Here is a 24,263-nt window from a genome sequence, read left to right as displayed (position 1 = left end):
CATGGTATCTCACACATGTAATCTCAGCACTTAGGGAAACTGAGGCGGGATGATCGCTTGAGCCCAAGAGTTTGAGAGCATCCTGGGCAACATAGGGAGACAAAAAAAAATTAGTTATGCCGATTGTGGTGTGGTGTCACAGGCTTATAGTACCAGCTACTTGGGAGGCTGAAGTGGGAGGATCACTGGAACTCAGGCAAGGTCAAGCCTGCAGTGAGCCGTAATTATGCTACTACACTCTAGCCTGGGTGACAGTGAGACCCTGTCTCAAAAAAAAAAAAAAAAAAATTAAGGCAGAAGAAATGTTAAAGTTACATTATATTTAGTTGATAATGTTGATAAAGGTGTTTTAACTATGAGGGTAGGTTTCTTTCTTAAATTTCTTATTGGGTATAATTTCTAGACAGAATGTGAAAGTTTCACAGAATATAAATGGCAATTTTATGTTGCTTGCACGTGACTTTAGGTTCTTGATGTTTCATGATAGGAGCAAAGAAAGATCTTGCTTGCCAGTTCTCATGTTTGCATCTGTTTTGGAAATTTACTAGCATTTGTTACCCAGGATTTCTGAAGTGCTGGTGAGTGCTGCCCAGTAGTCTTGGTGGGCAAAATTACTAAAATGCAGCACAAATCCTTCTGGTGTTTGCTTGGGCTGTGGCAGGGTTTCTGGACCTTAGTGTGATTGATGTTTCAGGCCGGGTCATTGTTCTGTGCATTGTAGGATGTTTAGCAGCATTGCTAGCCTCTACTCAATGCCAGTAGCACCCCCCAGTTATGACAATCAAAAATGTCCCCTGGGAGGGAGTAGGGGATAGACTCTCTCTGGTTGCAAAACACTGGGCTATGGTGTTGAGATCTGCAGTGATGAGCAGCTTTAAATATGCGAACAGAAGGCCTGGTGTGGTGGCTTACGCCTGTCAACCCAGCACTTCTGGAGGCTGAGGCGGGCAGACCACTTGAGGTCAGGAGTTTGACACCCACCTGGCCAACATGGTGAAACCCCATCTCTACTAAAAATACAAAAATTAGCCAGGCATGACGGTGGATGCCTATAATCCCAGCTACTCAAATGGCTGAGGCAAAAAAATCACTTAAACCCAGGAGGTGGAGGTTGCAGTGAGCCAAGATCGCGCCAAGGAACTCTAGCCTGGGAAGACAGAGCAAGATACCATCTCAAAAATAAATAAATAAATAAACAAACAAACAGAGAAATACCTGTGCAATACTATGTCTCCTTTCCTTCTCACCCCCCAGAGATGGAGTCTCGCCCTGTCACCCAGGCTGGAGTGTGGTGGCGCGATCTCAGCTCACTGTAATCTCTACCTTCCAGGTTCAGGTGATTCCCCTGCCTCTGTCTTCCAAGTAGCTGAGATTATAGCATGCCTCACCAGGACCAGCTAAGTTTTATATTTTTAGTAGAGATGGGGTTTCACCATGTTGACCTTTCACCATGTTGGCCAGGCTGGTCCTGAACTCCTGACCTCAAGGGATTTGCCCATCTTGGCCTCCCAAAGTGCTGGGATTACAGGCGTGAACCAAACCACCAAACCCAGCTGGTCTCATTTTAATGTCAGCTGTAACTTCTGAATCACTGCTTTGCACATTGTAGATAACCAGTGAACATTTTTTATTGTACAAGAGCAAGTAAAATAAACAAAAATACGTCAAAGCAAATATGATAAATACACATTTAGTGAGGTAAAAACAAGTATTTGATTAAATGTGTAATGTGAAACAGAAAACAACAAAATGTTGACTTGAAACATTGCGTATGCATATTTGCCATGTAAACAGTGAGATGTGGAGGTAAACTGCCTTCCTTGTTTTGTTTTTTATTCAAAAGGAATTCCCTTTCCCCTTGTCCACTGTTATAAAATAGCAAATGGTGATTGGCATCTGTGCAGTAACCAGGGACACTACTGTTCCCAGCTGGAGTCTCTGGGTTCTTTGCCTGCTAGGGATTGTGACAAGAAGCCAGTTAACATGGAGAGGTGGACATATTCAGTCTTCCCTAGAAAAGGACATAAAACAGCAGGACCATGCTTCTAACCCATGACTTACATCTAGAGGCGTGTTTCTTTTCTTTTTACAGGGACAGAAATACCATCTAGTTCTTTCTTTACAGAGAAGCAGTATAAGGAAGTACATTCTGCCTGGGCATGGTGGCTCACACCTGTAATCCCAGCACTTTGGGAGGCCAAGGCGGGTGGATCACCTGAGGTCAGGAGTTCGAGACCAGCCTGGCCAACGTTGCGAAACCCCATCTCTACTAAAAATACAAAATTAGCCATGCGTGGTGTCACCCTGCTGTAGTCACAGCTACCCGGGAGGCTGATGCAGGAGAATCGCTTGAACCCAGGAGGCGGAGGTTGAGTGAGCCGAGATGGCACCGCTACACTCCAGCCTGGGTGACAGAGCAAGACTCCATCTCAAAAGAAAAAAAAAAAAAAAATTAAAAACAAAGGAAGTACATTGTAAGCCCTTGAGTTTATCGTGGCTGTCTTCATTATTTTTACAAGTAAAAATAAGAACTTGGATATTTTTGATGTTCTGGGATAAGAATGATGCCACTTGAATTCAGCTTTCTGCGAAATCTGATATTTTCATAGTCTTAATATGAGTAAGAGAATTATGATCTTGGTACTGGGTCTAAGGCAGAGGTATTGAAGCTGCTTTAAAGTTGCTTGAGATAGGACAGAACTTCAGAGTAAAATAAATTTGTATAGACAGTCTGTTCAGTCTGTTCAAATTAAGTTGTTGAATGTACATTTGAATCTTAAGACTACTAAATTATATTGTATCTGTCTTTTCCCACATATATGTGGACTTCTTTTAATAAGCCAAAACCTGTGCAACTTTTAGTAATTCTTCCCCACTGGTTCTTTTGGAAAATAATTAAATCTTATGTCTCACGTTTTGACATACTTATTGCATTTAAAAGATCAAGGTCAGTCATGCTGCTTCTCAAACTTAGGTATCCATTTGAGTTACCCAAGGCCCTTAGAAAACAATAGTTGTGAGTCTGTATGTTTAGTATGGGGCCTGAGTGCCAGGTGATGTTGACTCTGCTGGTCGACGGATCTATTTTTTTTTTTTTTTTGGAGACGGAGTTTCACTGTTCTTACCCAGGTTGGAGTGCAATGGCGCAATCTCGGCTCACCGCAACCTCCGCCTCCTGGGTTCTGGCAATTCTCCTGCCTCAGCCTCCTGAGTAGCTGGGATTACAGGCACGCACCACCGTGCCCAGCTAATTTTTTGTATGTTTAGTAGAGACGGGGTTTCACCATGTTGACCGGGATGGTCTCGATCTCTTGACCTCGTGATCCACCCGCCTCGGCCTCCCAAAGGACGGATCTATTTTTAATAGTAGACTCTAGTAGCATCTCCTGCCTTCCATATGGTGCAGATTTGCAGCATTGAGATACAAAATAAGAAACTGAAAAGGAAAACCATTCTTACTTTGGTATTAATTGTTCTTGGTATGTTACAAATACATGAGTACGAGAGAATCCTGAGACATCTACCTACTGAGCTTTTCTTTTCTTAAATTCAAACCTCAAGCCCAAGGAAATTGAAAAACTTTTACAGTCTCTCTACATATTTTCACTTGTGCCCCTACTTCCTGTCATTAACATGATAGTGTAGCCAACTCCTGCCAGCTTATAAAAGCTAATTATTATAGTATTGAGGAATTTTGTAAGCCATAACCATTGGTAGCTTGAAATACCAATGGTGGGAGTATTTATACCATGGCAATCAGCATACACTGTAACTCAGAGTGTTTTTCTAGACAGCGCCAGTTTCCCAGCATACTCCTGTCTCTCTTCAGTAAGAAAAAGCACTTTCCCTTGTTTTCCAGTACATCAGAGTGGCTTTTCTTGATATTCCTAGTTTTGAGCTTCTTGTTAAGAGTCTGTTGCACTTCACACTAACCATGCAGCTAGCGAAGAGCAGCAAGTTTATTCCCATAACAAACAGGAAACAAAGGTTGAGGGAAAACCATAGTGGTACCCTTTTGTGAATGTTCCCTGACACCGTCACAGGAGTCCTAATTAGCCTAAATACTTTACAAGTAAATCTCTTTCAGGTGGCATTTTATAAATAATCTTTCATCATGGAGGGATGAGAATTGGGTCAGGTATAATTAGAATGACAGATGTATTGGCTAGCCTTAGACAATTAACGCAATTCAGTAAAAAGGCTAGCCAACTGCAGATACCTTCTAGAGACTTCCGTGACAAATCAGCACCCATCATCTTGTACTCAAGCAGTGCTTTCATTAACATGCACAGCTGTTTGCATCATCCTGTTTGTATTTCAACCCGTATTTGGAGCTTAAGTGAGATTTGTCATAAGACTTCAGTTCAAGCTTGCTTGCCTAATTTTACATGCTTCTATTTAGTAAAATATGATGACTAGGTCATAAATATTTGATAATTTATTGCTTTTATTAGAGTAATTTTCTAAACATATTTTTTGATGACTGCTTGCTACTATGTACAAGCACATGATAAATGCTCTTTTCTATTAAAAGTACATGGTTCCAGATTGGGAAAAACATGTTTTTAAAAATAACCAGTTTTCCAGTGTGTTGACTTTTAAAATTTTTTCATCAATAAGATCAAATGCAAATATTGTCTACTTATTTTTCAACAGAATACAAGTTTGATTTTAATAACTTAAGCTCATGAAATGTCACCGTATTAGTAATACTTAGAATTGCAGCAATAACTTAGGCTAAAAAAGTAAAATTGTTACAAACTACACTGAAGTCAGCCTTTTTCATTGCTAATGGATTAAGTGATTAGACAGATATATGTATTATATAAACATTTATATACATATGTAAATTATAGTTATAAATTATAAAATTTATTTGAAATATTGAAGTTATATATACTTAGCACATTTTAATACTTATATCCTTGTTTTCACTTTATTCCACTGTTACATTAAGGAAGTAATTTATTAGAAAAGTAAATTATATTTGTCTTACATTTGCCCTTTTTACTCTACTTAAAATTGGAGAAAAGGTGCGAAATACGAAACTTCTCTCAGAAAGAAATATTTATATTATGTGAAGTTTAAGTGTATATTCATGTAGAATATGGAAAAAAATAATGCTACATAATGTTGGCTTTTAACAACAACAAAAAAAGACTGGCTCTCTCTAAATAACTCTAGTTCGATTGTGGCTGCTTTCTCAAAATTTGTAAATTACACGGAATTTAGTTTTATTTCACATACATTCCAGTAGGCCGAGAATACTTGAAATTCAATTATTAAAAATGAAATAATAAGCAGCCTGACTTCATTCTAAAATATATCTTTACCGCTTTATTTGAAGTGAATTATTGCCAATCTCTTAACTTTGCTTCATAAGAAGGTATTATAATTATCATACATTGGAAATTGGAGAATTTTCTCCCCATCCTGGTTGCTAGTTTCACAACTGTGTTCATTCTAAAGTTCTTAAAATGTGTAAAATTGGCTTTCTAACCTTGGTTGTCCACAAAGAATTTTGTTAGATTTTGAAATATCTATTCAGAGCTCATTTTTTGTGGTTAGGCGTTATTTTTTGAACAGTGAATTGCATAATCATTATATATATATATAATGCAGGGAGCTCTGGCTTCTGTGTTATTTTGTATTATACTGATTTTTTTGAAAATGGAATGTAGTGTTGACACCAGCGGAAATCTCAGCGAGGACCTGTGTTGCAAAGATAAAATGCGGGGAGTTTGATTAGAAGCACATAACTTTGCTTTGTGTTTTGTAGACACCACCATTTCAGTGTATTAAATGGCATTTTGTCTTGAAGAGCGAGTAGAGTTGTTATAAAAGAAGGCGTAATGCTTCCTTGCCAGCAGAATTCAGCTAAATGAATATCAGAAAAGCTATTTGTGATCTTGAAAGTTTAACAAATTCAACATGAATAAAGGATTGTGGTTTCTTAGTATGCATGTAAGTCTTTGCTTATGTTTCTATCTAACATTTTTCTTTGAGAAATATTCTTGCTTCTATTATTCTGAACAAATTTTCCCTTTCGTTATTATCTCTGATGTTTACTTTGAACAGAAAGGTGGATTGGAATTCAAAAAATAAGCTTAGCAAATGATTTCAAAATGTTAGTTTTCTCAGTATTTTACATTTTGAGAAGAGAACAAAGATGAAGAGTTTTTGTTTTTTCTTAAATTCGTTTTCTTTTCAACTTTGTTTTTAATTGACATAATAATTATGTATAGTATATATTTGGAAGATACAGTTTTAATTTTCACATGAATTCTATTTGGGTTTAGTTATATAAGGTCTAATTTTGCATCCTCTGAATTTAGTGGATGATACATAAATAATTGTCCTCTGAGTGATAATAGTAATTAATGTGAAACAGGTTTTTTGCTGATGTTTTTAGGAAGTTTCTATAGATTAGGAAGGAAGAAATTATGCTATTGAGAAAAATAGAAAATCGTGTAAACATAAGCATTTGAACTCTTTCGAGATGTTTTTATTTTCTGTGAAACTCGATGCAGTTTATTGAAGGTGTATTTCAGGTCTCAGTGTCTAAAACTCTTCTACTTGGTGAGCATCTTGGTCGGTTAGATCTCTTAGTGATATCACGTTGCTAGAGAGGGACGTAAAGGAAACTTTCTCGAACTGAGATTTCCAAATTCTCCAATCTCTGAGTCAAGGAAGAAGACAAGGTTAGAATTCTTAGGCAAACTGAAAAATCAATATTCCCTTATTATTATTATTATTATTATTGTTATTATTGAGACTGAGTCTCACTGTCAGCCAGGTTGGAGTGCAGTCATGTGATCTTGGCTCACTGCAACCTATGCCTCCTGGGTTCAAGTAATTCTAGTGCTTCAGCCTCCCAAGAGGCTGAGATTACAGGTGCACACCACCACGCCCAGCTAGTTTTTGTATTTTTAATAGAGTCAGGGTTTCACCACGTTGGCCAGGCTGGTCTTGGAACTCCTGACCTCAGGTGATCCACCCACCTCGGCCTCCCAAAGTGCTGGGATTACAGACATGAGCCACCACGCCCGGCCTCTTTATTTTTTTGATGTGGACTTTTTAACAGCTTTCCTTTGAGACAATTTTAGATTCATATGCAGTTGAGAATTAATACAGATACCCTGCATAGTCTTTACTCAATACAGTGTCACAATTATGAAGTTGACATTAATCCCTTAACATTGCTTTAACTCAAGTCTGTGCTGCTGCTTCTCCACGTTCTCTTCTGAGAGGCACTGGCCGTTTCTTGTGTGCTTATTCATGCTTTGTGTAAAAGCATTAGCATCGTACCTCCCTGGTGCTGACCCTACCCTCACCCCGGCTTCTCCCAGACTAAGCTAAGATCCTCTTTTCTATTACACGGAAAATGGTTCTGGAATAATAAAGGATTAGCAAAAAGGTCAGAGAAAACAAACAGTTGTATTCCCTGTTGCAGAGTAGGAATATAATTATGAGTGATAGAAGATAGATTATCCATTCCTTACTGCTATAGGAAGTTGATGTTCTCATTATAGCCCTGAGGGAAAGTGTTGGGAAGTGGAAAGTGATGGGTAATTAGGGATGCTGGCAATTGGGGGAATTACAACAAGAAGGCTTTTTTTTTTTTTTTTTTAACCAGGAGAGGGGTTGCATGTTAAGAGAAGCCTGTCTGCTCTTTCTGGTAGGCAGGTAAAATATGCTCCTCCATGTCAGCAGATGAGAACCAGTTGGACAAGGTAGCTGTCTTGTAACAAAGGCACACTGTCAGTCCTTTTCTTCCAGGCTCACATACATCTTCTCCATACATTATGTATTTGGCATTAAATTAACATATACTGTTACACCCATTTGTGACCACATTATCTCAGATGCCCTTCTGTATTTGAGTATTGTGGGATCTGTTGATATTGCCCATGATGCCCACTTGGACTCCACCAAGGCCATGAAACTCTTGGGTGTCATTCAAAGTCAAGAGTGCCAACTGCCTCAACAGGATTGGGAGAACCAACCAACACTCCCCAAATAGGGATTATCTCACTCTTTTCTTGGCCTTTATGAAAGGACGGAGTTAAGACCCTTACAGCTAGAGACTCCAGCAAGAGTTGTAGGCTCATTGTGTAGCTTATGCTATTTACCTAATTGATGTGTAAATGGATTTTGGGGTCTAAGTGCTTGTTCTAGTTGATGGGGGCTCATTTAGCCTGGCTTCTACAAATTATAACAAATGGCTTCATAGCTATTATAGAATGAGGCAGAAGAAAATAAAAATGAATGTAGTATTGTGTTTCACTAGTGGTATAGGAAAATGTTAATATAATGTCATGTAGGTTCTGGACTGGGGAGATTTTGCCTTTATCATAAGTAAGAAATTGTTGCTAGGTCACACACAAGGGCAAATATTTATCATGAATTATCTCCTTTGATCATCATTCTTTTATCCCATTACTTGACTTGTACCCCCGACCCCAAATTCTATCACTTTTATTTAATACATAGGCTCATAAAGATAAGGTTCATGCATCTGCAGAGCTGTGATGTTCACTGTGAGGTCTGTGGCACACAACTATAAGAAGACATATATTTGGTACTCTAAGATGATCTTTTTTTTTTGCCAACATGTGAGGGTCAGCATAAATTGTCAAGATACGTTACTTTTGTTGCCAGTGCTCCTGTGACTATGCAGTGAAGAGATTCTGTGTCTCCCTTGGAAGCAGTGGCCACAGTGCTTGCAATCCCAGTGCCAACTCCTGGCACAGTGCAGGCTCAGGAGACGCTGCTGCCTTGAAGTCTTGTTGGAATTAACACTGCCTGAGTAAGAGATTAATAATGGGTATTGCCGTGTCTTAGAAACATGAAAGAGCATGTGACGTGAATGTGTACACATTGTTGAAGGAGATACAAAGAAAGAAAACAAAGTCAAGGTGTAGACGTTTGTTACGACTAAAGATAAGCTCCAGGAGCAGAGAGCACTGCTGGCTGTAGTTGATGGGGCCCTCACATCTGGGCATAACTTTGAGCTCAACAGTCTAGAAACTGCTCTCTCAGTAACTCAAAGGGGATGTGGCCCCTAGAACCAATTCACTCCTAATAAATCAGGATGCCAATTCTTTAATTTTGGAAGATAAATAAAATTATCAAGTAGATGGGATACCTGTGTCAACAACTTGGCTAGTTTTCATCCTACAAGAGTATTGTATACAGAAAGCCAATTTAAAAGACATGCTTTGGGAGCATGGACTTTGAAAACAGCAGTACTGAATGAGATAGTCTTAATGATAGATGATAAAATGAGCTTGATACTTTTGTAGCCATGTTTCCATCTGAAAACCATGTGAAGAGAGCCAGATCATCTTAGAGTTCCTTGCATGGGGCATTTCTCCTGCAGAGTGTTTGACACCTTCTGGGCTTGGTGCTGACTATTTCTCCTGTTGACATCATCATGATAGTAGCAACCTCTGGTTTTGCCAAACTTTGTTGCATCTACTGAAAGAGCAATGTGTATACGGAAGTAAAACAATAATTAGTCTCAATCTGTATTGACATTGTGGATCCTTGTCTTTCATTGGCTAATTAGAATCAATCTGTTGAAGGGCCAGTTGCAGTGGCTCATGCCTGTAATCCCAGCACTTTGGGAGGATGAGGCAGGTGGATCACTTGAGGCTAGGAGTTCAAGACCAGCCTGGCAAACCTGGTGAAACCCCGTCTATACTAAAAATACAAAAACAATTAGCCAGGCGTAGTTATGGGTAATCCCAGCTACTTGGGAGGCTCAGACACAAGAATCACTTGAACTCAGGAGGTGGAGGTTGCGGTGAGCCGAGGTTGTGCCACTGCACCCCAGCCTGGGCGACAGTGCAAGACCCTGTCTCAAAAAAAGAAGAAAAGAATCAGCCTGTTGAATATTCGTAACTTGGAAGTTCTGGGTATGCACGCCTTTTATCTTTTAGAAAGGTGTTTTTTCCTCTGTCGTGTTAGTAAAATGAAGAAGAAGAAGACATCTACGTGTGCTAAGGCATCAGCCTAGCAAGAGCAGGGCACAAACCCACAGGGAGAATTGGGGCTGTTGTTTCACTTCCAATAAAAATGGGATATACGTGGGAGGTAGAGTTATAATTCTTCTCAGGTTGACTTTATACATGTAATCAGATGGGTCACTTTGAGTTGGTCAGGGTTGAGTGAACCTGATCTTGGGGAGGGTGGCAAGAAAGACATCTTGACAGGTAAGATGTGTTTTAATGTAAAACAGTACATGGTGTATATTAATAAGTTAGAGTTGATTGACTATGTTTTATTGTTTGGAACATTACTGCCCAAGGGTGGGGTAAATATACAAAATATACAAATAATACAGATTTTTAATCGATAGATATCAATTAAATATCATAATTAAATAATACATTGTTATAGTTGTATTTAATGCATATGTAATTAAATATATACAAATAATACATATTTTTAATAGATAAATATCCATTAAATAGCATAATTTATAATACATTGTTATAGTTGTACTTAGTGCATATGTAATTAAATTATTAAAATATATAATATATTAATACATATTTTAATATACAAATAAAATGGTCTTAAATCAGTTAAGACCATTTATGTTAATACATATTTTAATATGCAAATGAAATGGTCTTAAGTTAGAGTTCATGTCATTGAGTATAAGTCACATTTATAGATATCACGTATGTTTCCAGATAAAGTCAATGGACAGACAGCCTCCAAAACCTGGAAAACATTCAAAATCTATGCAATTCATTCAATACTTAAGGCAATCATTTATGAAGGAAAGCAACCAGATGTTTGTGCTTCTGCTTCATAACCAAAGCCATTCTCTCACATGAAAGTTGACTTCTCAAAAGAGGAGTTCATTTTTTATAATGGAGAATTGTTTTGATGTGCAGACACCTTCTGTCATTTCATATTCATCTAAAAGCAGCCAAACAATCTTTTCACCTCTGGCTAGCATCCTTTTATCACTACAGAGTGCTGCCCTCATTAAACCAATGCATGCTCTGTGAGGTCAATCTCAAGTCCTGGTGGGCAGTTAAATGCCTCAGCAAATGTTTGGTGAATGCTGCCTTATCAACCCCGTCCAGGTTGCCACTGGGAGGATTAAAACAAGTAAATGTGTATACGTGAACAGAGAGACAGTGCCTTCTCATGCTAAATGTGGTTCCCCACATCTCCTCTGATTAGAGGTGTGCTCTGAACAAGCCGAGACGGGGCCATGCCGAGCAATGATCTCCCGCTGGTACTTTGATGTGACTGAAGGGAAGTGTGCCCCATTCTTTTACGGCGGATGTGGCGGCAACCGGAACAACTTTGACACAGAAGAGTACTGCATGTCCGTGTGTGGCAGCGTCAGTAAGTGGACCCTTCTTCGAGCCTGGCCACCTTTCATCTTTCTCGCCACTGACTCTGCTCTTTGTAACAGATTGATTTTCCTGGTTCTTGGGAATGGGCCTGTTGCTACCACTAACCACATTTCTGTCCACTTCTCTAATTGCTCGGAGTCTCCGCAGTATGTTCAGTCATGAGCACACTTCTCCGTCTTTCCCTAATAAAGCATGGCCATGGATGTGTTCTTTTCCTAGCTGTAGCAGTTATGTCTTGTAATCCAGAGGGACTTTTGAATGCTTCTTTTTTTAAACAAAGCTGGAGTGGCTGTTTTGTCTTCTGCAGCCAGCCATTTCTGCAAATGCATACTTATGTGTTTGTCTGTGTACATATGTGTTCATGTTTATGCATGTGCACTACCTGTGCAGACACCGTCTACCACTGGAAGCCTGGCTGATGCAGCTTGAGTTGCATTGATAAGGTGTATGGCTGTGATGAATACCTTTAAGTTGGTTTATAACATGTATCTTTTATTGTGCCACTGAGGGAATGTGATTGAATTGAGCTCATGCATCTCACATGCCGGAGGGTACAGGTGCCCGTGTTGCCCCTTGAGCACAGCACGTAGACATTTGCAAGGTCAAACTTCAGCTTCTTCTCTTGAAAATAGAAAAAACTTTTGACTTAAAATGAGAAACTTTCAATGACATAAGGCTTAGGGAACATAATTTTCAAAGTTTCTCTCTTGAACATTAACTCTGGGGGAGAATAATATGAAGTCATAATGACTTAAGTACACGATGAAATTTTCCCCAGAGGTAATTCTCAGGAGGTCCAGTACCAGATATGAGACTTCCACTGTTGTTAACAGACTTCAAGCGAAATTCCCAGTTGTGCTTATTTATTTATTTATGTTCATGCGTAGGAAGTATAAACTACTCAAAAAGTAATTATTCAACTCAACTTGATTAACTCAACTGAAGATGAAACTCAGTAACTGCATTACTTTTTTGAGAGACTCCTGCCTTTTCTCCCATGTGTTACAAGGGTGGCAGCCACATTTCCTGCCTGGGATTTCTAGGGATTGTATAAATTGTTTCCAGCAAGATCATAGGATTAAGCAAAACAACAGAAGGACCTACACCATTAATACCTCCACTGTAAAGGAGCCCAGGATCTAAGAGGAATCTAATGGAAAAGCGCCTGTTGGTCTCCTGCCATCGCCAGTGAATGAGATGACTGCTTCAGTCCCATGTGTGAACAGGTGTAGGAACTGGTAACCTTGAGGGCTTTTTTTTTTTAATTTTTCTTTTTTTTCCCCTGGCTCTGATTGGATGATTGCAGCTTCTAGCTCAAATGACTCCCTCCTTTAGTTTCAAACAAAGCAGTCAATTAGGTCAGGTATTGTGAACACAATGGAGAAGTCTGTTGCCTTTGGAACAAAAGGCTTTTGTTACAGAGATTCTGACTGGTTTAGCGGCTCGGGGAGGTTTCCTGGCAGATTTCCAACTTTTTTTCTCCCTTTTCCTGGGTGGATTCATTTTCTGAAATATCATGTATGTTTTTTGGTAATAAGAGATTTATTTGGTTTTAATTGTTAGCAGTGATGAATTTGCTTCAGGAGGTTCAAATTATCTCTCCACCTCACCCAGTACTGCCATCCCTTCCCCTAACACTCTCTCCCTTTGATCAGTTTGGACTGGGAGCGAGCAGTGGGTACCTTTCCAGGTTGGATGGAGGTACCCTGGGTGGCACACACTTTGCTGATGGTTTTAGTAAAAGGTAGATGCCCCCAACAGTGATGTATTAGATAAGACTAGTTGTACCTTATTTTAGAGGGGATAGGTGACAGAATAATGTATGAAGAAAGCAAAGGCAAGAAGCTGAAGATCAGTTAGATGGGTGGACAAGAATAAGTAGTGTATAAACCTCAGCAAACAGCCAGAGGTGAGAACCAGATGCTGTCCTATGAATGAGTGAAATAAACGGAGTTTTGGTGAAAAATGCATCAGAAGGATTTGGGGATATTTGGCACAAAGGAAGGAGCAAGAAATCCTCTTCTGTTAAAGAAACCTATTGTTACATAGATATACTATCAGAGATAAAATATCCAGGATTCTCAAATGTTAATTTCTTGCAAAAATAGATCGTATATGTTCATTTTGGTTTTGTTGGAGGGACCAAACCTAAGTCAGTGATTTTGTTTATGTGGTTGTTTTTTGTTAGTGGACTCATGTTTCAGTCACCATTCCCATGTTTCTCTTTTTGTTTTTAGTTATGTTCTCTTATTTTTTCCATAGTGTCCCAAAGTTTACTCAAGACTACCCAGGAACCTCTTACCCAAGATCCTGTTAAACGTATGTTGTTGTTCACCTGAGGGAAGGGAATTGGGGAGGAGGATGCTGCATGGTTGACATATTACTCCAGCATCATCACTTCTTTGCATGGTTTTGTGTTTCTTGCACACCTGTCTTAGTAAAATGTTTCTTCCCATCACCTTGCTTGTAATTACATCTAATTTTGCCAAACAACTTGAGATGTTGGGCTAAGAACATCATTGACCAAGTTTCTTCTTTTTCTAACCAATTTCCTTTTTATTGAGTCTGGTTTTATTGAATATTATATGGACAACATCATTGTATTGTGTTTGCCATCACTGTTTTGTTTCCTAAAAGCTATCAGTGGAACTGAGAGCAGGCTTAGCCCCTCACTGCTTACAGACCCGAAGAACAAGGGCCAGATGCAGTGGAAGGAAAGTGACTTGACTTTGCAAAGCTAGCAGTGGGGAAGTGGCCCAGGCTCTTGCCTTAAAGCAGCCATCTCAATGCGGGGCGTGAAGGAGGGATGAGGAGGTGCTGCTATACATGGCTTGTTCCAAAGACTTGAGTAATTATCCTGTTTGGGAAATGGGCTGGCACATCCCTGGCACAATCAGGTTATAAATTAACTGCAGCCTTGAAGTGATCTTCTGATGGGGGAGAATTCTGAAGGGGCCCAGATTATTTTAAAGTCAGTTGGTGGAACTTCTAAGCAAGCATTAATAATTTTAATAATAATTACAAGCATAATTAGATAAGGGAAACACTGTGCATGGAGTACCTGGTGGGAAGAAAGAGAGCAAAGGTGACGATTTTATTATTAAAAATGGAAGGAAAAGAAAGGAAGAAAAAGATTTTTAAAATAGAGTACTTGGTTACATCAAGATGCTATGATATAACAACAGACTATAATACATAAGTAATTTATTTCCTCAGAAAAAATACTTAGTATTCATGTATCGTAGTACATGGACTAATTCGCATGCACAGATTTTGATTATGTGTGTTGTAAGACCCTAATTCAACTTCAGACATGAAAGATCACTTTTAGACAGTAGCAACCCTTCTTTCTCCTCTCCCAGAAGGCATAAGGCTAGGTCAGAAGTAGAGAAAGAGGCTTCTATAAAGAAATGCATTGTCCAACCACTGCAGGCCCTATAGTGTCTTATGTTTTATTTTTGTTTCAGTTGTAATATCAGACGAGCTTAGTTTTAAAATGTGGTTTCAATATTCATATTTGAATTTGGATTCCATTCAGAGATAGATCTATCCAGTGTTAGGTTAAGGATGGTATGTGCCATTTATGCTTATGATTGCTAGAAGTAGAGACACCATTTCAGTTGTAGCTTATATATTTTATAATTAAAATGAGCATTTATGTACATTATCCTGAAAAAAAAATTTGAGAATTGATGAAGCCAGTTACCTTTTTTAAAGATGATAAATTATAGATGGAGAATTAGGTACTTTACAAAAGATTTCATCTTAAACTGTAAAATTTTTTAATGGCCTCCATAAAATATTCAGAGTAATTCACATTATGTGTAACTTTTGAAGGATGTTGTTTTTACTGCCACAGTATACACATTTCTTTTGCTATTGTGAAAAAAGCATTTTTCTCTCAAAACAGTGTGAGTACAGCAAGTGGGTTGCCACAGACCCGGAGAAAGCTCTAGCTATTCCATTGTGGTATTGATAATACATAGGTGTGCATGCTAAGTTGCATTGTACCATGCGTTTTCATAGATCTTTTTTTTTAAAAAAAATACTTTGTGGGCATTTTCCTCATTCCTTTAGTACATATGAGGAAAATGAGGCTTCAAGAGCTTAGTGACTTGTCCCAAGCCATTGAACATGGCACAACCAGGCTTGAAACACAAATGACATTTTGGCTACACTCCACACCAAATGGCTAAGCATTTGGTTCTGACATTGTTTTGCAGGTTAGTGAAATCACATTTGAGATTCAGAAGCACATTTTAAGAATACAGAAAATAATGAAAAGAGGATGAAGAATAATAACATTTTTTCCTAAATGCCATGAATATAGCATGCATCCGTAAATTGTCTTTCCCATTCATTTACAAAACAATGATCATTTTTCCCTTATGTTTCATATTAGCATTTATAATAATTGTTTTTCCATTTTTAATAATTGATGGAAACAAGCATCATTGTTTGATAAATTTATTTTCATTCAGTACACATAACTGCTACTTTCATCATCCACTCTTCCAAACAGATACTGAAAGTCTCTTTTGTAATTTTCTCCTTCCCAGTAATTTTCTCCATCTACTTGCAGTGTGTTTGGGATCCTGACACCTTTCTATTCTAGGAGGATGAGGCGATTTTGGCAGCTATATTTTCTTGTCTATCTACAGAGACTATTCAATCACAGCAAGTGAAGGGCTTCCCAGTGCTAGTACAAACAGACAAGGGAAAAAAAAAACAACATATGATTTCTAGTTAAGTATAGCCTGTGCAGCTGTGTGATCTTACTTATAGCAAACTGTACATTTGAATTGAAAGTCATGGTCATCTGGAGGTCAAATGCAGATGAAAGACTCAATTCAGAGAAAAGGAGCCGAACTCGAAGGTGAGCAAAGCTGTTAGACTGGGCAACTTGGACTTGACTTTGCTCCTTCATCAATCTAGGGCTCATGAGGTGATGTTTCTGCACAAAGGTGGTTGGTTTCACAGGTTGCTCAGTCTAAGCTGCTTCCAGTCAAATAATAAATGTGAAATGAGATAGAAAAAGCTCTTTGGTTGAACTGATACAAGATTACACTTAGGGAGAAAATGTGTGATGGTCTGCATTATAAAAGCAGTAATTTGCCTGTCAAGACATTATCAAGCATTTCTAGGTTTCAAACTTTCATCATAAAGACCAATTTTGAGCATTGCAATTTTAGGGACTCATTTTGTTGTTGTTGTTGTTGTTGTTGTTGTTGTTGTTGTTGTTATCATAAATAAAAATCTAAACCACAAATACAAGGGATACAGATATAAGGCTGAGAGCTTTCATTTCATTCATGAACACGGTGCTTCAAATCCTTTAAAAAAAAATCCTTTCCCATTTAAAATAAAGAATCTTATGAGAACTGAGTTAATTTCTGACATTAGTTTTGCACCTGCCCATTTGGATTTAGGACAGTGCAAAAAGTTTACATTTAATCTTCAAAATGTAGTATTTGTATATAAATATTTGTTGATTCATTTATATTTGAAATATGAGAATATGACCATTTTACTAGTGTTGTCACCATCAGATTGCATCTCAAAAGACAAACAGACCAACTCCTTAATGGCATTTAATCTCTCAAAGAGCATCATGCCAGTTTTTAGTCTGCAGATTGTACCATATGATCTGGCCAAAGTGTGACCCATCTCTTGCGCCTTCATTTGCACTGGCATGTGGCACAAACGCTAAACAAAGGTTTCTCAACCTCAGCACTGTGGACATCATGATCCAGATAATTAGTTGTTTTAGGAGTATGTCCTATGCATATAGGGTGTTTAGCAGCATCCCTGACTTCTCCCCACTAAGTGCCGTTAACACAACTCCAGCTGTGATAGCTAAACATGTTTCTAGACTTTACTAAATGTGCCCGGTGGGGGGGATGGGTCACATTCTAGTTGAGAATCCTGTTCTAGAATAGTAGTTTCCCCACATCTGACTCAGAGATAGAACTATACTGGTGTAAACAGGTATACTTTCCGCAAACTGGGGGCATGTTGAAATGTTAGAATGTCATATCCTCCAATTCTCGACAGATGTTTGAAATTGAATTTGTTAGACCATTGTCCAAGCTCTCAATATTTGCAAGATAAAGTGGAAGTTGCTGTTGCTGTCCTGACTATAGTATTGGAAGTCTTACAGTTTTTCTGCTCTAATGTAAGCTACTGTGGCAGCAAGAGAATAAACCGGCAAACCCCTTAGCTGGAAGTACATGGTTCACCTATGCACCAACCCTTTCTCTTCTCTGTTTCATCTTAGTTTTCTAGAATCCCAGTATATGCTGGAGCACAACCAGCTGTAGAGATGTCCTATGGTCTTGCTATACAGGTTATTTGTACTTTAGGATTATGTTTATGGCCTTAGAGTTTGTACAGAGGTGTAGATCTGACCCCATGCAGGATTGAGGGGGGAAAAAGATTGCTTTCTAGGCACACCAAAATGGTCCAGATGTCATGAAGCGGACTGGTACACCTCCAGAGAATATGAAAAGAATTGGAACTTAACAAGTCAGGCCCCAAGTTCCATCCCCAAGAACCATCCCCAAGTTCCAAGTTGGTTGCCTCAGAAGCTCATAATTTGCAAATGGTAGATAACTTACTGTGCAGCCTTTGAATGGAATATGCCACCTTAACCCCAGGGTCATTGTAAAGACAGGAGCTGTGAGACAGAAGTCTGAATGCCTAGGCCATTTAATCTTTGACCAAATTTGAACTGTTGTTCTTAATCGCACTATTCTTTCTCTTTTCACTGTGCAATAGCAAATATTAGTTGCCATTAGCACATTCTGTAATACTATTGGAACTATGATATTTTTATAAAACTGCCAAATTAGATTGGGCAACCTGGGCTTACACTTTGCTCCCCAACCAACCTAGGGAGGGAAAACAATTAAAGCATTAAAAGATGTGATGGAGAATTAAATTACATGTCACATCAGTGCCAGTAAATGCTATCAGATTAACAAGCATGAAAAGCCAAATCTTTGGTATCCGGTAAGGCTTAGATAAGAAGAATGGCTTTTTCCTCAAAGACGTAATAATTAGAGATGACTCTACAATTGAAAGGAATTGGATTGCTTAGCAACTCAGCATATTTTTTTAAAAGAAGGGCAATTTACTTTGAATACGGGTTGAATATCTCTTCTCTAAATGCTTGGGACCAGAGATACTTCAGATTTTGGATTTGGGAATATTGATATATTCATGATGCGGTATCTTGTGGATGAGACTCAGGTCTAAGCATGAGATTCATTTATGTTTCATGTACTCCTTATACAAAAGTCTGTCTGAAGGCAATTTTACACAATTTTTTTTTTTTGAGACAGAATATTGCTTTGTTGCCCAGGCTAGAGTGCAGTGGTGTGATGTTGGCTCACTGCAACCTCTGCCTCAGCCTCCCACATAGCTGGGCATCACAGGCACCTGCCACCACACACAGTTAATTTTTGTGTCTTTTAGTAGAGACAGGGTTTCACCATGTTGGCCAGGCTCATCTCAAACTCCTGACCTCAAGTGATCCACCTGCCTCAGCTTCCCAAACTACTGGGATTACAGGCGTGAACCAACTTATATAGTATTTTTAATAATTTTGTGCATGAGACAAAGTTTGTGTACATTGCACCATCGGAGAACAAAGGTGTCGCTATCCTAGCTACTGTGACATCATGTCAGTCCTCAAAATTATCAGATTTTGGAGTATTTCAGATTTTCAGATTAGGGATGTTCAACCTGCGGTAAGAGAATGCTCATTATGTGTGTGCTCTATTGTTTAGCTGTTTGCCAAAGAGAGTAAGTAGATAGTTTAATAAAGGGGTTGGCAAATATCTTTCATACAAGGCCAGATTGTAAATATTTTAGGCTGAATAGGTCATGCAGTTTGTCGTAACTACTTAACTCTGCAGTGGTAGCATGAAAGCGACAACAGACAATAAGGAAACAGACAGACAAGGCTGTTTTCCAATAAAACTACTTTTAAAAAGATGGCCAGCAAGCCAATCCTTGATGAAATACAGCAGTTTCAATAGCTTTTGGGGTACAAGTGGTTTTTGCTTGCGTGGATGAAGTGTATAGTGGTAACGTTTGAGATTTTAGTGTCCCCATTACCTGAGTAGTGTACATTATACCCAATATGCAGTTTTTGTTTTTCTTTCTTTTTCTTTTTCTTTTTTTTTTTTTTGAGATGGAGTTTTGCTCGTTACCCAGGCTGGAGTGCAATGGCACGATCTCGGCTCACCGCAACCTCCACCGCCTGGGTTCAGGCAATTCTCCTGCCTCAGCCTCCTGAGTAGCTGGAATTACAGGCACACGCCACCATGCCCAGCTAATTTTTTGTATTTTTAGTAGAGACAGGGTTTCACCATGTTGACCAGGATGGTCTCGATCTCTTGACCTCATGATCCACCCGCCTCGGTGTTTTTTTTTGAGATAGAGTTTCACTCTTGTTACCCAGGCTAGAGTGCAATGGCGCGATCTCGGCTCACCACAACCTCCACCTCCTGGGTTCAAGCAATTCTTCTGCCTCAGCCTCCCCAGTAGCTGGGACTACAGGCTCACGCCACCATGCCTAGTTAATTTTTGTATTTTTTTTTTTTTTTTTGAGACGGAGTTTCGCTCTTGTTACCCAGGCTGGAGTTCAGTGGCGTGATCTCGGCTCACCGCAACCTCCGCCTCCTAGGTTCAGGCAATTCTCCTGCCTCAGCCTCCTGAGTAGCTGGGATTACAGGCACGCGCCACCATGCCCAGCTAATTTTTTGTATTTTTAGTAGAGATGGGGTTTCACCACGTTGACCAGGATGGTCTCCATCTCTTGACCTCGTGATCCACCCACCTCGGCCTCCCAAGCAGTTTTTTTATCCCTCACCTCCTTCCCACCCACCCTTATTATGAATCTCCAGTGTCCGTTATGCTACTCTGTGCCCTTTGCATGACCATAGCTTAGCTCCCAATTATAAGTGAGTACATACTGTATTTCCATTCCTGAGTTACTTCACTTAGAATCATGGCCTCCAGCTCCATCCAAGTTGCTGCAAAAGACTTTCATTTTGTTATTTTTGTGGCTTAGTAGTATTCCATGGGGTGTATATACCACATTTTCTTTATCAGTCATTGATTGATGGGCACTTAAGTTGGTTCCGTATCTTTGCAATTGTGAACTGTGCAGCAGTTATTTTTGAGCCCAGGATGTGCTAGGCCAGGTATTTTGAGGGACACCAGCAAAGGAATCTGAGTACCGGCTTTCAATAACTTGATAATTTTATTAATGAGATGAGACCCAGATAAGTGATAGAATTAAATAATAACATAAAGTAAAATACACAAGTGTAGGGGAAGATTGCTCTGGAAGGCTGGGGTAAAATGAAGTCACCTCTATCCTTAAGACCTCCATAGAGGTTAACAGTTCCATCTGCTTTTACTGCTACAACTTCTATGAAAGTGGACAGTATTGAAGATTTTGACTTTTTGAACTCATCTGTTGAGTGTTGAGCAGCTATGACAGGTTATTTCTTTATGTGCCTCCATTAATGAAGTCAAAAATAGCTTCTGACAAATTGACAAAAAACAGTAAGCTAAGGTTAACCCATTGTGAATGCCAGTTATCATTGCTGTTGCTTCACATATATTTTTTAAATTCAGACTTGAGGTTGCTTTTAAGTTTTAGTGCATTGTGCTGAATAGAGAATAGATGTTAATAAAAAATAATGCCAGTATTCATTCTTTCACATTCAGTTCATATATTTGAAAAAATTCCCATGTTAGTATGTGTCTATAGATATAAAAAAGAAATGTAGCTTGACTAGAGTAAACACAGCATAGATTACATTTTTATTACCTTCCGTCCACACGATGCACTGATAGTGTTCTCCACCAACTATGATTGCACTGGCTATAAAAGTGTCATACAAGGGCATATCGGGGGAGAGTGCTTTTGTTTCTTGTTGTTATTATTTTGTTTTTAAGAGAGTCTGGTATTACATTGGAGGATCACAAACTGTATTTTCTTGTTATAAATGGCTCCTCTATCTTAGACTTAGTGGGTGTGATAGTTATTTGAATTTAGAATGCATTTGGAGTTTTAGCTATTTTGAAATTAGAAAAATGGAGAGATTTTTTTTTTAAGTTGGGGTGGTACTCTGAAAGCTCTGCCATGTTTCAAGATTAAATTTTCACATAAACTCTTCTTAACAGGTTTATATCTCACTCATATATAAATGATCCTCCTCATCTCCTCTCTTAAATTATAGCCATCTCAACTGACAACATTGCTAGTTCTGTATCAAATAGCATTTTCAGTGATAAGGCAGTGATTTATATAGGTCTTAATTTGTTTTAATCTTCTGTTATCAATGCTATAGAGATAAATTGCTTTTCTCCTGATGAAAGGACGCTAACCCAATTTTCTTGTTAGAATCTAACATTAATATATTGACTAAATGCCATTCATAAGCCTTTCTTTAAGGAAACATTCAGCCTCTGGCCTATTGGAGATGGCCGTGGCCATTGCTGTTTGAAGGTGGGTTTATTTCTTCTTTTGTGACCTGAGCCCATTTGTGACTGTAAAATTATGTGTCACCTCAGAGATTGAGGAAACAAATGAATATCAAAATGATAATGGCAATCTTTCGCAATGTCTTTAATTTTTACCCCACATTCTTGCTGTATTTCGTATGAATAGGAAATGGAGTACTCCGCAATGATTGCAAAATCAGAACTAAAATGAGGGAGATCGGTACATGTACAGTTCAACTTAATGGATTGTCTTCTACGGAGTCTTCAAGACAGGCTAGGAGAGTGATTTCCACCTCATCCTAAAGATGTTAGCAGGTTTAACCCTGTTTTGAAGTAACTTCCCTTCCAATGATAACCTTTGTCTCGGTGGAAACACAGGTGTGGAAATGTTTCATTGATGTCTTGACCCCAGTGATGGAGGAGTATTTTGTGACAGGAACGTTGTGTGCTGCATCAGCGTTCATTAATAAACTGAAAGCTAATCTGCCTTTTTACTTCCTCCCCGGAAAACAGAGCGCTGGCAGGTATTGACAGTAGATTACAATGTGAGTGGCAGTGTTGTGACAAGCATCCATGTATCAGTATTAATTGAAATGAGCCCTCATGCACACATGAAAGCAGTTTCTCCCGTTTTCATATTCAGATCCCTTGGGTAATAGCATTTGGTGTGAGAAAAAGAAGGGAATCTGACTTTTCTGGTGTGGGAAGGGGGCTGAGGGCAACGACCTCCTATGACAGCCACCCTGGTCCAAGCCACCTTCATCTTTTGTCTTTCTCCTCTTAAAAGATCTTCTGCTTTTGTCCCATAGCAGCCAGAGTTATCCTTCTACAACATGCCCCATCACATATGCTCCTCCTCAAACAGCTCACGTTGGTCCTTCAGAGTTCTTACTATGGCTTCAAGCCTGTACATGATGTGTCCCATTTCTTCCCTGCCTCTCCCACTACTTCCTCTCTTGCTTCTTCAGCACTGGCCACGTGGGTCTCGTGGAATTTGCCAGCCAGCCTCAACTCTTAGGGCTGCCATGCTAGTTTTGTCATCTGCCCACCACGTTCTTCCGGCAGCCAGCTGGGAAGGATCTGAATGTCACCTCCTTACTTGAGACTCTGCCTGGTCGCTTACTTTCTGCGATCTACCTTTCGCCTCTCCTTCAGCTCTCCCGATCCTTCTGAACTCTGCTCTGTTTTTCTTTTTCCTCTTTTTCTCCATAATACAAATCACATACTAACAATATGACTTATTGGCTTTTTAAAAATTCTTGTGGCGGTTCTTTCCCTAGAATATAATCCCACTAGGACTAGGGACTTCATCTGTTTTTCTCATTGGTGTCTCCCAGGTGCCTCACATATAATAAGGGCTGTAATGACGGTGGGCTGGAGGAATAAAATGATGAACAGGTGCACTGAAGGCAGGATCGTTTGTCCACGTCAGAGCTGCTGTCTCAGCTGCTTTGATACCTCTGACTTCCCAGGGTAGCAAAGAACAAGGATGTAGCTTATGTAGAAGGCATTAGTCATCAGAATGCCACTGTATATTTGGAAGCAGAATGTTCACCTTGAAGCAGTAATGTGCTAGGAATTGGAACTGCTTTTCCATTATATTTTTTCATCTGTTATGAGTGTTTAGATACACATTAATCACTATTATAAAGGAAGGGAGGTAATAGCCTGTATATCCTACCATGCCCTGCAAGACTGTCTTAGGAGACTAAAATAAAATAAATACAAAGGTCATTTAAAAAGTTAAAAGCTTGGCTGGATGTGGTGGCTCATGCTTGTAATCCCAGGACTTTGGGAGGCTGAGGCGAGTGGATCACAAGGTCAGGAGTTTGAGATCAGTCTGGCCAATATGGTGAAACCTCGTCTCTACTAAAAATACGAAATTTAGCTGGGTGTGCTGGCAAGTGACTGTAGTCCCAGCTACTCCGTAGCTTGAGGCAGCAAAATCACTTGAACTCAGGAGGCGGAGGTTGCAGTGAGCTGAGATCATGCCATTGTACTCCAGCCTGGGCGACAGAGCGAGACTCTGTCTCAAAAAAAAGAGAAAAAGTTAAAAGCTTGTGCATGTGATGTTGGTAGTGCTGCTAATGACTAGGCATCTAGAGGTCAAAACCTAGAGCTAAGGATGTTTAACCCTGAGTTTTGTCTCATTTTAAGTCTAGTTTTCTGTGCAAGGGGAAACATACCTAGCCAGCCTGCTTGCAGAAGGCATGAGTGAGCATGTTGGAGAAGGGGCCTAAGGCTGGAACGTCCTCCATATTCCGGCTCCATGGGCTCTTCACTTGATCCCTGCTTTATGACTCAACTTCTGTTGAAGGTCATTTGCCAGATAGTGTTCAGGGCAGGAACAACTGT

The 24,263-nt window shown here is 39.3% G+C and overlaps 1 protein-coding gene across 6 annotated transcripts in view; it reads left to right on the top strand.

Annotated features, from left to right (window-relative positions):
* The window catches only part of APP (amyloid beta precursor protein), a 281,113-nt gene that overhangs the window by 156,743 nt on the left and 100,107 nt on the right, over window positions 1-24,263 (top strand). For 2 of the 6 annotated variants that reach the window (XM_064380070.1, XM_064380069.1), the window contains exons 7-8: window positions 11,206-11,373; window positions 13,647-13,703. The exons of 2 other annotated variants lie outside the window; for them this stretch is intronic. In XM_064380070.1, the coding sequence (XP_064236140.1) occupies window positions 11,206-11,373; window positions 13,647-13,703 (225 nt within the window). The remainder of the gene's footprint in view (window positions 1-11,205; window positions 11,374-13,646; window positions 13,704-24,263) is intronic. 2 more of the 6 variants (XM_064380072.1, XM_064380071.1) reach the window with 1 other exon arrangement.

Source organism: Aotus nancymaae, unplaced genomic scaffold, assembly GCF_030222135.1.
Source record: "Aotus nancymaae isolate 86718 unplaced genomic scaffold, 86718_ANA_hifiasm-v0.15.2.pri h1tg000022l_1, whole genome shotgun sequence".
Classification (NCBI taxonomy): Eukaryota; Metazoa; Chordata; class Mammalia; order Primates; family Aotidae; genus Aotus; species Aotus nancymaae.
Note: the sequence above shows the minus strand (reverse complement) of the source record. Positions and strands in the feature narration are given on the sequence as shown.